Below are 16,267 nucleotides of genomic sequence, written 5' to 3'. Positions count from 1 at the left end.
GGATCAGAACCCAGACACAGAGACAGAGGGCTCTGCCAAACAGGAGCGGATCAGAACCCAGACACACAGAGACAGAGCGCTCTGCCAAACAGGAGCGGATCAGAACCCAGACACAGAGACAGAGCGCTCTGCCAAACAGGAGCGGATCAGAACCCAGACACACAGAGACAGAGCGCTCTGCCAAACAGGAGCGGATCAGAACCCAGACACAGACAGAGGGCTCTGCAAAACAGGAGCGGATCAGATCCCAGACATACAGAGACAGAGCGCTCTGCCAAACATGAGCGGATCAGAACCCAGACACACAGAGACAGAGCGCTCTGCCAAACAGGAGCGGATCAGAACCCAGACACACAGAGACAGAGCGCTCTGCAAAACAGGAGCGGATCAGAACCCAGACACACAGACAGAGCGCTCTGCCAAACAGGAGCAGATCAGAACCCAGACACAGAGACAGAGCGCTCTGCAAAACAGGAGCGGATCAGAACCCAGACACGCTGAGACAGAGCGCTCTGCAAAACAGGAGCGGATCAGAACCCAGACACACAGAGACAGAGCGCTCTGCCAAACAGGAGCGGATCAGAACCCAGACACACAGACGGAGCGCTCTGCCAAACAGGAGCGGATCAGAACCCAGACACACAGACAGAGCGCTCTGCAAAACAGGAGCGGATCAGAACCCAGACACACAGAGACAGAGCACTCTGCCAAACAGGAGCGGATCAGAACCCAGACACACAGAGCGCTCTGCCAAACAGGAGCGGATCAGAACCCAGACACACAGAGCGCTCTGCCAAACAGGAGCGGATCAGAACCCAGACACACTGAGAGCGCTCTGCCAAACAGGAGAGGATCAGAACCCAGACACAGAGACAGAGGGCTCTGCCAAACAGGAGCGGATCAGAACCCAGACACACAGAGACAGAGCGCTCTGCCAAACAGGAGCGGATCAGAACCCAGACACAGACAGAGGGCTCTGCAAAACAGGAGCGGATCAGATCCCAGACATACAGAGACAGAGCGCTCTGCCAAACATGAGCGGATCAGAACCCAGACACACAGAGACAGAGCGCTCTGCCAAACAGGAGCGGATCAGAACCCAGACACACAGAGACAGAGCGCTCTGCAAAACAGGAGCGGATCAGAACCCAGACACACAGACAGAGCGCTCTGCCAAACAGGAGCGGATCAGAACCCAGACACACAGAGACAGAGCGCTCTGCCAAACAGGAGCGGATCAGAACCCAGACACACAGAGACAGAGCGCTCTGCCAAACAGGAGCGGATCAGAACCCAGACACAGAGACAGAGGGCTCTGCCAAACAGGAGCGGATCAGAACCCAAACACACAGAGACAGAGGGCTCTGCCAAACAGGAGCGGATCAGAACCGAGACACAGAGACAGAGGGCTCTGCCAAACAGGAGCGGATAAAAGAGAGAGAGACGGAGGGAGGGGGAGAGAGAGACAGACGGGTGGAGGGGGAGAGAGAGACAGACGGAGGGAGAGAGAGACAGATGGGTGGAGAGAGACAGACGTGTGGAGAGAGAGAGACAGGCTGATGGAGGGAGAGGGAGAGACAGACAGAAGGAGGGAGGGAGAGACAGACAGAAGGAGGGAGAGGGAGACATATGGGTGGAGAGAGACAGACGGATGGAAGGATAGAGACAGATGGGTGGAGGGAGAGAGAGAGACAGGCTGATGGAGGGAGAGGGAGAGACAGGCTGATGGAGGGAGAGAGAGAGACAGGCTGATGCAGGGAGAGAGAGAGACAGACGGATGGAGGGAGAGAGAGAGACAGACGGATGGATGGAGAGAGAGAGAGAGAGACAGACGGATGGAGGGAGAGAGACAGGCTGATGGAGGGAGAGAGAGAGACAGACGGATGGAGGGAGAGAGAGAGACAGACGGATGGAGGGAGAGAGACAGATGGGTGGAGGGAGAGGGAGAGACAGACAGAAGGAGGGAGAGACAGACAGAAGGAGGGAGAGACAGACAGAAGGAGGGAGAGAGAGACATATGGGTGGAGAGAGACAGGCTGATGGAGGGAGAGAGAGACAGACATGTGGAGGGAGGGAGAGACAGACAGAAGGAGGGAGAGAGAGACATATGGGTGGAGAGAGACAGGCGGATGGAGGGAGAGAGACAGACGTGTGGAGGGAGAGGGGGCTTAGTCCGTGCAGACCTAGCGGATCTGAATATTGGATGCAGTAATTAAAGTCACCTCCTTTATTCTTGAAATATTCGCTGTCCTTCCACATGAGAGGAATCCGCAGATCTGAGGACGAGATAAACACCCAAGTAGAATAAAGTTCTTCAGAAGGGGGGTACAGGAGCACCCACGGAGCCCGTAATAGTGTAAAACTTACTATGAAAGGGGAAATAGGTCGGGAACAACATGTGCACTTACATAAAAACAATATCTAAAAAGGGTAAAAGAGAAGAGTCAATGGATGACACCAGCGGGAGAGACCTGGGGGTAAGTGCAATTAGATACTTCAGAGAGCTTCAGAACAGTGCGTCTTCAGAGCAGCTCGATGGCTGCAGATGTCAACGCGTTTTGCAATTTTAATCCTGACTTTCTCAGGAGCATGTGTCAAGGGAGTTTAGGTGTGTGACAGGGTGAAGTCAACCCCTATCAGTTATGCCTGGGAAACATATGTCTGAGTCCTTCATCCAGCACTCATAAGGGTTAACTCAGGTGGAAGCTAGCTAATCAGGATGTAAGCTGACACCTGAGAGCCAGCAAGGTAAATAAGGATCTTGTTACCAGCAGTAGCTGCCTGTCTGAGATGAGAGCACATGGATATATGTGCTGCTAGCCAGAAGGATACAGCACACTACTTACTGCAGCCAAAGTAAGATTTCTTTCATTTGTTTGCATGACTGCTTAAAAAGACTCTTACGGTTTGGGTCTGGTTTAGCCAGCCAGCCTGCTAGCTAGGACTGCTGTGTTAGTCAGTTTTCTCCCAACGTGGAGCAGGATTTATTTGCTTAAAGGGACAGTGTACCCGCATGTTATGTTGCTGTGGAGAAATAAAGCCACTGAACGTTTTCATTTATCCTGAAACTACACGTGTGGACTGTTCCCTGACCTCGGCTACAGGCCGTCCTGCCACAAGGTGCTTGTTGTATAAGTTTTATTATTGTGTATTTTGGACAGTCAGGCTTTTGTATTAGGGTGACCCTTGGCTGCTACTGTAGCTTATTATGCCGATATTATATGGGTATGATGTACTACTATGCCAATCAATGGGTACAGGGTGGGTATAGTGGGTCCGGGGTGGGTGGTTAGGCCACCCGAGTGGAAAACACCTTAATTACTATAGCGGTTGTTAACCACTGAGGTGATTAAGGGTTTAGGGGCCATTAGATTGTATTTTTTATATATTCTTTCTGGCAAAGGAGGACATGGCCCTGCAGTATGCTGACGAGGACGCCCTTCATAATGACAGGGGTCAGTAGAAGGATTTTTATTTACTTTATTTATGCTAGCTAATGTTGTGTTTAACAATGGGCAAATAATCTATTATCCATATCTGGATAATAGTTATTTTGCACATTACTGTACTGTGGGTTTGTAGGGGGGGGGTTTGGGGGGGGGAGATGTATTTATTGAAATGTGGGCCACGTTTACTTATTTTTTACAACAAGAATGGTACCGCAGGCCAGCGGGGACCACCCGCGGACCCCTGGACGCCCACAGGGACCACCCGAGGGTCCACAGACACTTGTGGGGACAACCCAGGGACCCCCATACACCTGGGGGTATGACCCAGGGAACCCCCGACACTCATGGGGACCCATTGTTGGGCCCATGGACACTCGCGGGGACCACCCAAGGGCCCACAGATACCCACGGGGAGCACCCGAGGACCCCCGGACACCCCAAGGGACCACCCGAAGGCCCAAAGACAACCACGGGGACTACCTGAGGACCCCCGGACAGCCGTGGGGACCACCCGAGGACCCCCATCGGCTGTGGTATTAATACTGTGTATATAAAAATAAATAATGGTTTTATGGGGGGAGCACAGGGGGTGGGTGGGTTATGACTTCGTGTTTATTAGATATTGTAATGTTTATTGGGGTCTAGGAGGTGGGTAGTAGGGCTGTTGTGTGTACTTTTTTATATTGTGGGTAGCGGGGGTGAGTGAAGGGGGTATTAGCTCCAAGCATGGGTGTTTAGGCTAACCGGGTGGGAAGGGGTTAAGTCCACCTGCAAGCCCCCCACAAGACCTAAACACACACCAAGGGCCAAATACCCCCTTCACCCTCCCCCGCTACCCCCAATAAGCCTGACACGGGTGTTTAACCCCTTCATTGCCTTAGCGGTTAGCTGCTAAGGTAATGAAGTGGCCTTTAAGTGCATTTTTCCTGCCTCGGATGCATGCCGGGGGGCTCCGGTGCTGGTATTAATGGGTATCAGCTCCGGAGACCCCCGGCATCAATCACAGCCAGGAAAAAGGCATTACTTTTTTTCGGCAGCTTCTCACCACTTCCTGCGGCGGGACGACTTGGAGAAGAAATCTCCATTCTAGAGCGGCGATCAGCTGGTCAGGGCTACTGGAATTGAGCGCGTTTGACAAGCTGGCGATAAGTGGCTAATCGCGTTTGGCGATTTTTTTTTCTACGCAAAAAAAAAGCGATTTTTGCTCTTATCGCCGGCTTATCGGGGTTTACTGAATCGCTGTTGGCTTTTTCTGGCGATAAGTAGCTTATCGCTGTTTATAGCATGAGGCACTTAATTGGGTTAGATAATTGAGACTGAGGTAATTGGGTAGTAGCTAAATGTCCTTATAGCACAGTATACAATTTTTCATATAGGAGTATACAGCCTTCGAATCATACAGTTGTGGTACATAATTATGAATAGGTGTGTACGCATAGGGAGGTATACGTATAAGGAGGTACAGATGTGTCTGCGTTTGGATGTAGGAAGTTACAGGAGGTACAGATGTGTCTGCGTTTGGATGTAGGAAGTTACAGGAGGTACAGATGTGTCTGCGTTTGGATGTAGGAAGTTACAGGAGGTACAGATGTGTCTGCGTTTGGATGTAGGAAGAAACAGGAGGTACAGATGTGTCTGCGTTTGGATGTAGGAAGTTACAGGAGGTACAGATGTGTCTGCGTTTGGATGTAGGAAGTTACAGGAGGTACAGATGTGTCTGCGTTTGGATGTAGGAAGTTACAGGAGGTACAGATGTGTCTGCGTTTGGATGTAGGAAGTTACAGGAGGTACAGATGTGTCTGCGTTTGGATGAAGGAAGTTACAGGAGGTACAGATGTGTCTGCGTTTGGATGTAGGAAGTTACAGGAGGTACAGATGTGTCTGCGTGTAGATATAGGAAGTTACAGGAGATACAGATGTGTCTGCGTTTGGATGTAGGAAGTTACAGGAGGTACAGATGTGTCTGCGTTTGGATGTAGGAAGTTACAGGAGGTACAGATGTGTCTGCATTTGGATGTAGGAAGTTACAGGAGGTACAGATGTGTCTGCGGTTGGATGTAGGAAGTTACAGGAGGTACAGATGTGTCTGCGTTTGGATGTAGGAAGTTACAGGAGGTACAGATGTGTCTGCGTTTGGATGTAGGGAAGTTACAGGAGGTACAGATGTGTCTGCGTTTGGATGTAGGAAGTTACAGGAGGTACAGACGTGTCTGCGTTTGGATGTAGGAAGTTACAGGAGGTACAGACGTGTCTGCGTTTGGATGTAGGAAGTAACAGGAGGTACAGATGTGTCTGCGTTTGGATGTACAGTAGGAAGTTACAGGAGGTACAGATGTGTCTGCGTTTGGATGTAGGGAGTTACAGGAGGTACAGATGTGTCTGCGTTTGGATGTAGGAAGTTACAGGAGGTACAGATGTGTCTGCGTTTGGATGTAGGAAGTTACAGGAGGTACAGATGTGTCTGCGTTTGGATGTTGGAAGTTACAGGAGGTACAGATGTGTCTGCGTTTGGATGTAGGAAGTTACAGGAGGTACAGATGTGTCTGCGTTTGGATGCAGGAAGTTACAGGAGGTACAGATGTGTCTGCGTTTGGATGCAGGAAGTTACAGGAGGTACAGATGTGTCTGCGTTTGGATGTAGGAAGTTACAGGAGGTACAGATGTGTCTGCGTTTGGATGCAGGAAGTTACAGGAGGTACAGATGTGTCTGCGTTTGGATGCAGGAAGTTACAGGAGGTACAGATGTGTCTGCGTTTGGATGTAGGAAGTTACAGGAGGTACAGACGTGTCTGCGTTTGGATGTAGGAAGTAACAGGAGGTACAGATGTGTCTGCGTTTGGATGTACAGTAGGAAGTTACAGGAGGTACAGATGTGTCTGCGTTTGGATGTAGGGAGTTACAGGAGGTACAGATGTGTCTGCGTTTGGATGTAGGAAGTTACAGGAGGTACAGATGTGTCTGCGTTTGGATGTAGGAAGTTACAGGAGGTACAGATGTGTCTGCGTTTGGATGTTGGAAGTTACAGGAGGTACAGATGTGTCTGCGTTTGGATGTAGGAAGTTACAGGAGGTACAGATGTGTCTGCGTTTGGATGCAGGAAGTTACAGGAGGTACAGATGTGTCTGCGTTTGGATGCAGGAAGTTACAGGAGGTACAGATGTGTCTGCGTTTGGATGTAGGAAGTTACAGGAGGTACAGATGTGTCTGCGTTTGGATGCAGGAAGTTACAGGAGGTACAGATGTGTCTGCGTTTGGATGCAGGAAGTTACAGGAGGTACAGATGTGTCTGCGTTTGGATGTAGGAAGTTACAGGAGGTACAGATGTGTCTGCGTTTGGATGTAGGAAGTTACAGGAGGTACAGATGTGTCTGCGTTTGGATGCAGGAAGTTACAGGTGGTACAGATGTGTCTGCGTTTGGATGCAGGAAGTTACAGGAGGTACAGATGTGTCTGCGTTTGGATGTAGGAAGTTACAGGAGGTACAGATGTGTCTGCGTTTGGATGTAGGAAGTTACAGGTGGTACAGATGTGTCTGCGTTTGGATGTAGGAAGTTACAGGTGGTACAGATGTGTCTGCGTTTGGATGCAGGAAGTTACAGGAGGTACAGATGTGTCTGCGTTTGGATGTAGGAAGTTACAGGAGGTACAGATGTGTCTGCGTTTGGATGCAGGAAGTTACAGGAGGTACAGATGTGTCTGCGTTTGGATGTAGGAAGTTACAGGTGGTACAGACGTGTCTGCGTTTGGATGTAGGAAGTTACAGGAGGTACAGATGTGTCTGCGTTTGGATGTAGGAAGTTACAGGAGGTACAGATGTGTCTGCGTTTGGATGTAGGAAGTTACAGGAGGTACAGATGTGTCTGCGTTTGGATGTAGGAAGTTACAGAAGGTACAGATGTGACTGCGTTGGGATGTAGGAAGTTACAGGAGGTACAGATGTGTCTGCGTTTGGATGTAGGAAGTTACAGGAGGTACAGATGTGTCTGCGTTTGGATGTAGGAAGTTACAGGAGGTACAGATGTGTCTGCGTTTGGATGTAGGAAGTTACAGGAGGTACAGATGTGTCTGCGTTTGTATGTAGGAAGTTACAGGTGGTACAGATGTGTCTGCGTTTGGATGTAGGAAGTTACAGGAGGTACAGATGCGTCTGTGTTTGGATGTAGGAAGTTACAGGAGGTACAGATGTGTCTGCGTTTGGATGCAGGAAGTTGCAGGAGGTACAGATGCGTCCGCGTTTGGATGTAGGAAGTTACAGGAGGTACAGATGTGTCTGCGTTTGAATGTAGGAAGTTACAGGTGGTACAGATGTGTCTGCGTTTGGATGTAGGAAGTTACAGGAGGTACAGATGTGTCTGCGTTTGGATGTAGGAAGTTACAGGAGATACAGATGTGTCTGTGTTTGGATGTAGGAAGTTACAGGAGGTACAGATGTGTCTGCGTTTGAATGTAGGAAGTTACAGGTGGTACAGATGTGTCTGCGTTTGGATGTAGGAAGTTACAGGAGGTACAGATGTGTCTGCGTTTGGATGTAGGAAGTTACAGTGGTACCGATGTGTCTGCGTTTGGATGTAGGAAGTTACAGGAGGTACAGATGTGTCTGCGTTTGGATGTAGGAAGTTACAGGAGGTACAGATGTGCCTGCGTTTGGATGTAGGAAGTTACAGGAGGTACAGACGTGTCTGCGTTTGGATGTAGGAAGTTACAGGAGGTACAGATGTGTCTGCGTTTGGATGTAGGAAGTTACAGGAGGTACAGATGTGTCTGCGTTTGGATGTAGGAAGTTACAGTGGTACAGATGTGTCTGCGTTTGGATGTAGGAAGTTACAGGAGGTACAGATGTGTCTGCGTTTGGATGTAGGAAGTTACAGGAGGTACAGATGTGTCTGCGTTTGGATGTAGGAAGTTACAGGAGGTACAGACGTGTCTGCGTTTGGATGTAGGAAGTTACAGGAGGTACAGACGTGTCTGCGTTTGGATGTAGGAAGTTACAGGAGGTACAGATGTGTCTGCGTTTGGATGTAGGAAGTTACAGGAGGTACAGATGTGTCTGCGTTTGGATGTAGGAAGTTACAGGAGGTACAGACGTGTCTGCGTTTGGATGTAGGAAGTTACAGGAGGTACAGACGTGTCTGCGTTTGGATGTAGGAAGTTACAGGAGGTACAGATGTGTCTGCGTTTGGATGTAGGAAGTTACAGGAGGTACAGATGTGTCTGCGTTTGGATGTAGGAAGTTACAGGAGGTACAGATGTGTCTGCGTTTGGATGTAGGAAGTTACAGGAGGTACAGATGTGTCTGCGTTTGGATGTAGGAAGTTACAGGAGGTACAGATGTGTCTGTGTCTGGATGTTGGAAGTTACAGGTGGTACAGATGTGTCCGCGTTTGGATGTAGGAAGTTACAGGAGGTACAGATGTGTCTGCGTTTGGATGTAGGAAGTTACAGGAGGTACAGATGTGTCTGTGTCTGGATGTAGGAAGTTACAGGTGGTACAGATGTGTCTGCGTTTGGATGTAGGAAGTTACAGGAGGTACAGATGTGTCTGCGTTTGGATGTAGGAAGTTACAGGAGGTACAGATGTGTCTGTGTCTGGATGTAGGAAGTTACAGGTGGTACAGATGTGTCTGCGTTTGGATGTAGGAAGTTACAGGAGGTACAGATGTGTCTGCGTTTGGATGTAGGAAGTTACAGGAGGTACAGATGTGTCTGCGTTTGGATGTAGGAAGTTACAGGAGGTACAGATGTGCCTGCGTTTGGATGTAGGAAGTTACAGGAGGTACAGACGTGTCTGCGTTTGGATGTGGGAAGTTACAGGAGGTACAGATGTGTCTGCGTTTGGATGTAGGAAGTTACAGGAGGTACAGATGTGTCTGCGTTTGGATGTAGGAAGTTACAGGAGGTACAGATGTGTCTGCGTTTGGATGTAGGAAGTTACAGGAGGTACAGATGTGTCTGCGTTTGGATGTAGGAAGTTACAGGTGGTACAGATGTGTCTGCGTTTGGATGTAGGAAGTTACAGGTGGTACAGATGTGTCTGCGTTTGGATATAGGAAGTTACAGGAGGTACAGATGTGTCTGCGTTTGAATGTAGGAAGTTACAGGTGGTACAGATGTGTCTGCGTTTGGATGTAGGAAGTTACAGGAGGTACAGATGTGTCTGCGTTTGGATGTAGGAAGTTACAGGAGATACAGATGTGTCTGTGTTTGGATGTAGGAAGTTACAGGAGGTACAGATGTGTCTGCGTTTGGATGTAGGAAGTTACAGGAGGTACAGATGTGTCTGCGTTTGGATGCAGGAAGTTACAGGTGGTACAGATGTGTCTGCGTTTGGATGCAGGAAGTTACAGGAGGTACAGATGTGTCTGCGTTTGGATGTAGGAAGTTACAGGAGGTACAGATGTGTCTGCGTTTGGATGTAGGAAGTTACAGGTGGTACAGATATGTCTGCGTTTGGATGTAGGAAGTTACAGGTGGTACAGATGTGTCTGCGTTTGGATGCAGGAAGTTACAGGAGGTACAGATGTGTCTGCGTTTGGATGTAGGAAGTTACAGGAGGTACAGATGTGTCTGCGTTTGGATGCAGGAAGTTACAGGAGGTACAGATGTGTCTGCGTTTGGATGTAGGAAGTTACAGGTGGTACAGACGTGTCTGCGTTTGGATGTAGGAAGTTACAGGAGGTACAGATGTGTCTGCGTTTGGATGTAGGAAGTTACAGGAGGTACAGATGTGTCTGCGTTTGGATGTAGGAAGTTACAGGAGGTACAGATGTGTCTGCGTTTGGATGTAGGAAGTTACAGGAGGTACAGATGTGACTGCGTTGGGATGTAGGAAGTTACAGGAGGTACAGATGTGTCTGCGTTTGGATGTAGGAAGTTACAGGAGGTACAGATGTGTCTGCGTTTGGATGTAGGAAGTTACAGGAGGTACAGATGTGTCTGCGTTTGGATGTAGGAAGTTACAGGAGATACAGATGTGTCTGTGTTTGGATGTAGGAAGTTACAGGAGGTACAGATGTGTCTGCGTTTGGATGTAGGAAGTTACAGGAGGTACAGATGTGTCTGCGTTTGGATGCAGGAAGTTACAGGTGGTACAGATGTGTCTGCGTTTGGATGCAGGAAGTTACAGGAGGTACAGATGTGTCTGCGTTTGGATGTAGGAAGTTACAGGAGGTACAGATGTGTCTGCGTTTGGATGTAGGAAGTTACAGGTGGTACAGATATGTCTGCGTTTGGATGTAGGAAGTTACAGGTGGTACAGATGTGTCTGCGTTTGGATGCAGGAAGTTACAGGAGGTACAGATGTGTCTGCGTTTGGATGCAGGAAGTTACAGGAGGTACAGATGTGTCTGCGTTTGGATGTAGGAAGTTACAGGTGGTACAGACGTGTCTGCGTTTGGATGTAGGAAGTTACAGGAGGTACAGATGTGTCTGCGTTTGGATGTAGGAAGTTACAGGAGGTACAGATGTGTCTGCGTTTGGATGTAGGAAGTTACAGGAGGTACAGATGTGTCTGCGTTTGGATGTAGGAAGTTACAGGAGGTACAGATGTGACTGCGTTGGGATGTAGGAAGTTACAGGAGGTACAGATGTGTCTGCGTTTGGATGTAGGAAGTTACAGGAGGTACAGATGTGTCTGCGTTTGGATGTAGGAAGTTACAGGAGGTACAGATGTGTCTGCGTTTGGATGTAGGAAGTTACAGGAGGTACAGATGTGTCTGCGTTTGGATGTAGGAAGTTACAGGTGGTACAGATGTGTCTGCGTTTGGATGTAGGAAGTTACAGGAGGTACAGATGCGTCTGTGTTTGGATGTAGGAAGTTACAGGAGGTACAGATGTGTCTGCGTTTGGATGCAGGAAGTTGCAGGAGGTACAGATGCGTCCGCGTTTGGATGTAGGAAGTTACAGGAGGTACAGATGCGTCCGCGTTTGGATGTAGGAAGTTACAGGAGGTACAGATGTGTCTGCGTTTGAATGTAGGAAGTTACAGGTGGTACAGATGTGTCTGCGTTTGGATGTAGGAAGTTACAGGAGGTACAGATGTGTCTGCGTTTGGATGTAGGAAGTTATAGGAGATACAGATGTGTCTGTGTTTGGATGTAGGAAGTTACAGGAGGTACAGATGTGCCTGCGTTTGAATGTAGGAAGTTACAGGTGGTACAGATGTGTCTGCGTTTGGATGTAGGAAGTTACAGGAGGTACAGATGTGTCTGCGTTTGGATGTAGGAAGTTACAGTGGTACAGATGTGTCTGCGTTTGGATGTAGGAAGTTACAGGAGGTACAGATGTGTCTGCGTTTGGATGTAGGAAGTTACAGGAGGTACAGATGTGCCTGCGTTTGGATGTAGGAAGTTACAGGAGGTACAGACGTGTCTGCGTTTGGATGTAGGAAGTTACAGGAGGTACAGATGTGTCTGCGTTTGGATGTAGGAAGTTACAGGAGGTACAGATGTGTCTGCGTTTGGATGTAGGAAGTTACAGTGGTACAGATGTGTCTGCGTTTGGATGTAGGAAGTTACAGGAGGTACAGATGTGTCTGCGTTTGGATGTAGGAAGTTACAGGAGGTACAGATGTGTCTGCGTTTGGATGTAGGAAGTTACAGGAGGTACAGACGTGTCTGCGTTTGGATGTAGGAAGTTACAGGAGGTACAGATGTGTCTGCGTTTGGATGTAGGAAGTTACAGGAGGTACAGATGTGTCTGCGTTTGGATGTAGGAAGTTACAGGAGGTACAGATGTGTCTGCGTTTGGATGTAGGAAGTTACAGGAGGTACAGACGTGTCTGCGTTTGGATGTAGGAAGTTACAGGAGGTACAGATGTGTCTGCGTTTGGATGTAGGAAGTTACAGGAGGTACAGATGTGTCTGCGTTTGGATGTAGGAAGTTACAGGAGGTACAGATGTGTCTGCGTTTGGATGTAGGAAGTTACAGGAGGTACAGATGTGTCTGCGTTTGGATGTAGGAAGTTACAGGAGGTACAGATGTGTCTGCGTTTGGATGTAGGAAGTTACAGGAGGTACAGATGTGTCTGTGTCTGGATGTAGGAAGTTACAGGTGGTACAGATGTGTCCGCGTTTGGATGTAGGAAGTTACAGGAGGTACAGATGTGTCTGCGTTTGGATGTAGGAAGTTACAGGAGGTACAGATGTGTCTGTGTCTGGATGTAGGAAGGTACAGGTGGTACAGATGTGTCTGCGTTTGGATGTAGGAAGTTACAGGAGGTACAGATGTGTCTGCGTTTGGATGTAGGAAGTTACAGGAGGTACAGATGTGTCTGTGTCTGGATGTAGGAAGTTACAGGTGGTACAGATGTGTCTGCGTTTGGATGTAGGAAGTTACAGGAGGTACAGATGTGTCTGCGTTTGGATGTAGGAAGTTACAGGAGGTACAGATGTGTCTGCGTTTGGATGTAGGAAGTTACAGGAGGTACAGATGTGCCTGCGTTTGGATGTAGGAAGTTACAGGAGGTACAGACGTGTCTGCGTTTGGATGTGGGAAGTTACAGGAGGTACAGATGTGTCTGCGTTTGAATGTAGGAAGTTACAGGTGGTACAGATGTGTCTGCGTTTGGATGTAGGAAGTTACAGGTGGTACAGATGTGTCTGCGTTTGGATGTAGGAAGTTACAGGTGGTACAGATGTGTCTGCGTTTGGATATAGGAAGTTACAGGAGGTACAGATGTGTCTGCGTTTGAATGTAGGAAGTTACAGGTGGTACAGATGTGTCTGCGTTTGGATGTAGGAAGTTACAGGAGGTACAGATGTGTCTGCGTTTGGATGTAGGAAGTTACAGGAGATACAGATGTGTCTGTGTTTGGATGTAGGAAGTTACAGGAGGTACAGATGTGTCTGCGTTTGAATGTAGGAAGTTACAGGTGGTACAGATGTGTCTGCGTTTGGATGTAGGAAGTTACAGGAGGTACAGATGTGTCTGCGTTTGGATGTAGGAAGTTACAGTGGTACAGATGTGTCTGCGTTTGGATGTAGGAAGTTACAGGAGGTACAGATGTGCCTGCGTTTGGATGTAGGAAGTTACAGGAGGTACAGATGTGCCTGCGTTTGGATGTAGGAAGTTACAGGAGGTACAGACGTGTCTGCGTTTGGATGTAGGAAGTTACAGGAGGTACAGATGTGTCTGCGTTTGGATGTAGGAAGTTACAGGAGGTACAGATGTGTCTGCGTTTGGATGTAGGAAGTTACAGTGGTACAGATGTGTCTGCGTTTGGATGTAGGAAGTTACAGGAGGTACAGATGTGTCTGCGTTTGGATGTAGGAAGTTAGAGGAGGTACAGATGTGTCTGCGTTTTGATGTAGGAAGTTACAGGAGGTACAGACGTGTCTGCGTTTGGATGTAGGAAGTTACAGGAGGTACAGATGTGTCTGCGTTTGGATGTAGGAAGTTACAGGAGGTACAGATGTGTCTGCGTTTGGATGTAGGAAGTTACAGGAGGTACAGATGTGTCTGCGTTTGGATGTAGGAAGTTACAGGAGGTACAGACGTGTCTGCGTTTGGATGTAGGAAGTTACAGGAGGTACAGATGTGTCTGCGTTTGGATGTAGGAAGTTACAGGAGGTACAGATGTGTCTGCGTTTGGATGTAGGAAGTTACAGGAGGTACAGATGTGTCTGCGTTTGGATGTAGGAAGTTACAGGAGGTACAGATGTGTCTGCGTTTGGATGTAGGAAGTTACAGGAGGTACAGATGTGTCTGCGTTTGGATGTAGGAAGTTACAGGAGGTACAGATGTGTCTGTGTCTGGATGTAGGAAGTTACAGGTGGTACAGATGTGTCCGCGTTTGGATGTAGGAAGTTACAGGAGGTACAGATGTGTCTGCGTTTGGATGTAGGAAGTTACAGGAGGTACAGATGTGTCTGTGTCTGGATGTAGGAAGTTACAGGTGGTACAGATGTGTCTGCGTTTGGATGTAGGAAGTTACAGGAGGTACAGATGTGTCTGCGTTTGGATGTAGGAAGTTACAGGAGGTACAGATGTGTCTGTGTCTGGATGTAGGAAGTTACAGGTGGTACAGATGTGTCTGCGTTTGGATGTAGGAAGTTACAGGAGGTACAGATGTGTCTGCGTTTGGATGTAGGAAGTTACAGGAGGTACAGATGTGTCTGCGTTTGGATGTAGGAAGTTACAGGAGGTACAGATGTGCCTGCGTTTGGATGTAGGAAGTTACAGGAGGTACAGACGTGTCTGCGTTTGGATGTGGGAAGTTACAGGAGGTACAGATGTGTCTGCGTTTGGATGTAGGAAGTTACAGGAGGTACAGATGTGTCTGCGTTTGGATGTAGGAAGTTACAGGTGGTACAGATGTGTCTGCGTTTGGATGTAGGAAGTTACAGGTGGTACAGATGTGTCTGCGTTTGGATATAGGAAGTTACAGGAGGTACAGATGTGTCTGCGTTTGGATGTAGGAAGTTACAGGAGGTACAGATGTGTCTGCGTTTGGATGTACTGTAGGAAGTTACAGGAGGTACAGATGTGTCTGCGTTTGGATGTAGGAAGTTACAGGAGGTACAGATGTGTCTGCGTTTGGATGTAGGAAGTTACAGGAGGTACAGATGTGTCTGCATTTGGATGTAGGAAGTTACAGGAGGTACAGATGTGTCTGCGTTTGGATGTAGGAAGTTACAGGAGGTACAGATGTGTCTGCGTTTGGATGTAGGAAGTTGCAGGAGGTACAGATGTGTCTGCGTTTGGATGTAGGAAGTTACAGGTGGTACAGATGTGTCTGCGTTTGGATGTAGGAAGTTACAGGAGGTACAGATGTGTCCGCGTTTGGATGTAGGAAGTTACAGGAGGTACAGATGTGTCTGCGTTTGGATGTAGAAAGTTACAGGAGGTACAGATGTGTCTGCGTTTGGATGTAGGAAGTTACAGGAGGAACAGATGTGTCTGCGTTTGGATGTAGGAAGTTACAGGAGGTACAGATGTGTCTGCGTTTGGATGTAGGAAGTTACAGGAGGTACAGATGTGTCTGCGTTTGGATGTAGGAAGTTACCGGTGGTACAGATGTGTCTGCGTTTGGATGTAGGAAGTTACAGGAGGTACAGATGTGTCTGCGTTTGGATGTAGGAAGTTACAGGAGGTACAGATGTGTCTGCGTTTGGATGTAGGAAGTTACAGGAGGTACAGATGTGTCTGCGTTTGGATGTAGGAAGTTACAGGAGGTACAGATGTGTCTGCGTTTGGATGTAGGAAGTTACAGGAGGTACAGACGTGTCTGCGTTTGGATGTAGGAAGTTACAGGTGGTACAGATGTGTCTGCGTTTGGATGTAGGAAGTTACAGGAGGTACAGATGTGTCTGCGTTTGGATGTAGGAAGTTACAGGAGGTACAGACGTGTCTGCGTTTGGATGTAGGAAGTTACAGGAGGTACAGATGTGTCTGTGTCTGGATGTAGGGAGTTACAGGAGGTACAGATGTGTCTGTGTCTGGATGTAGGAAGTTACAGGAGGTACAGATGTGTCCGCGTTTGGATGTAGGAAGTTACAGGAGGTACAGATGTGTCTGCGTTTGGATGTTGGAAGTTACAGGTGGTACAGATGTGTCTGCGTTTGGATGTAGGAAGTTACCGGTGGTACAGATGTGTCTGCGTTTGGATGTAGGAAGTTACAGGAGGTACAGATGTGTCTGCGTTTGGATGTAGGAAGTTACAGGAGGTACAGATGTGTCTGCGTTTGGATGTAGGAAGTTACAGGAGGTACAGATGTGTCTGCGTTTGGATGTAGGAAGTTACCGGTGGTACAGATGTGTCTGCGTTTGGATGTAGGAAGTTACAGGAGGTACAGATGTGTCTGCGTTTGGATGTAGGAAGT

At 48.3% G+C, this 16,267-nt stretch overlaps 1 protein-coding gene across 1 annotated transcript in view; it reads right to left on the bottom strand.

The window, feature by feature from the left end:
- RTKN (rhotekin) overlaps positions 1–16,267 on the bottom strand; it is a gene marked incomplete at its 3' end in the record, with an annotated part of 162,599 nt that overhangs the window by 47,135 nt on the left and 99,197 nt on the right. Inside the window, exon 5 of the mRNA XM_075584412.1 lies at positions 2,223–2,276. Coding sequence (XP_075440527.1) covers positions 2,223–2,276 — 54 coding nt within the window. The remainder of the gene's footprint in view (positions 1–2,222; positions 2,277–16,267) is intronic.

This window comes from Ascaphus truei, unplaced genomic scaffold, assembly GCF_040206685.1.
Source record: "Ascaphus truei isolate aAscTru1 unplaced genomic scaffold, aAscTru1.hap1 HAP1_SCAFFOLD_583, whole genome shotgun sequence".
NCBI classification, from domain to species: Eukaryota; Metazoa; Chordata; class Amphibia; order Anura; family Ascaphidae; genus Ascaphus; species Ascaphus truei.
Note: the sequence above shows the minus strand (reverse complement) of the source record. Positions and strands in the feature narration are given on the sequence as shown.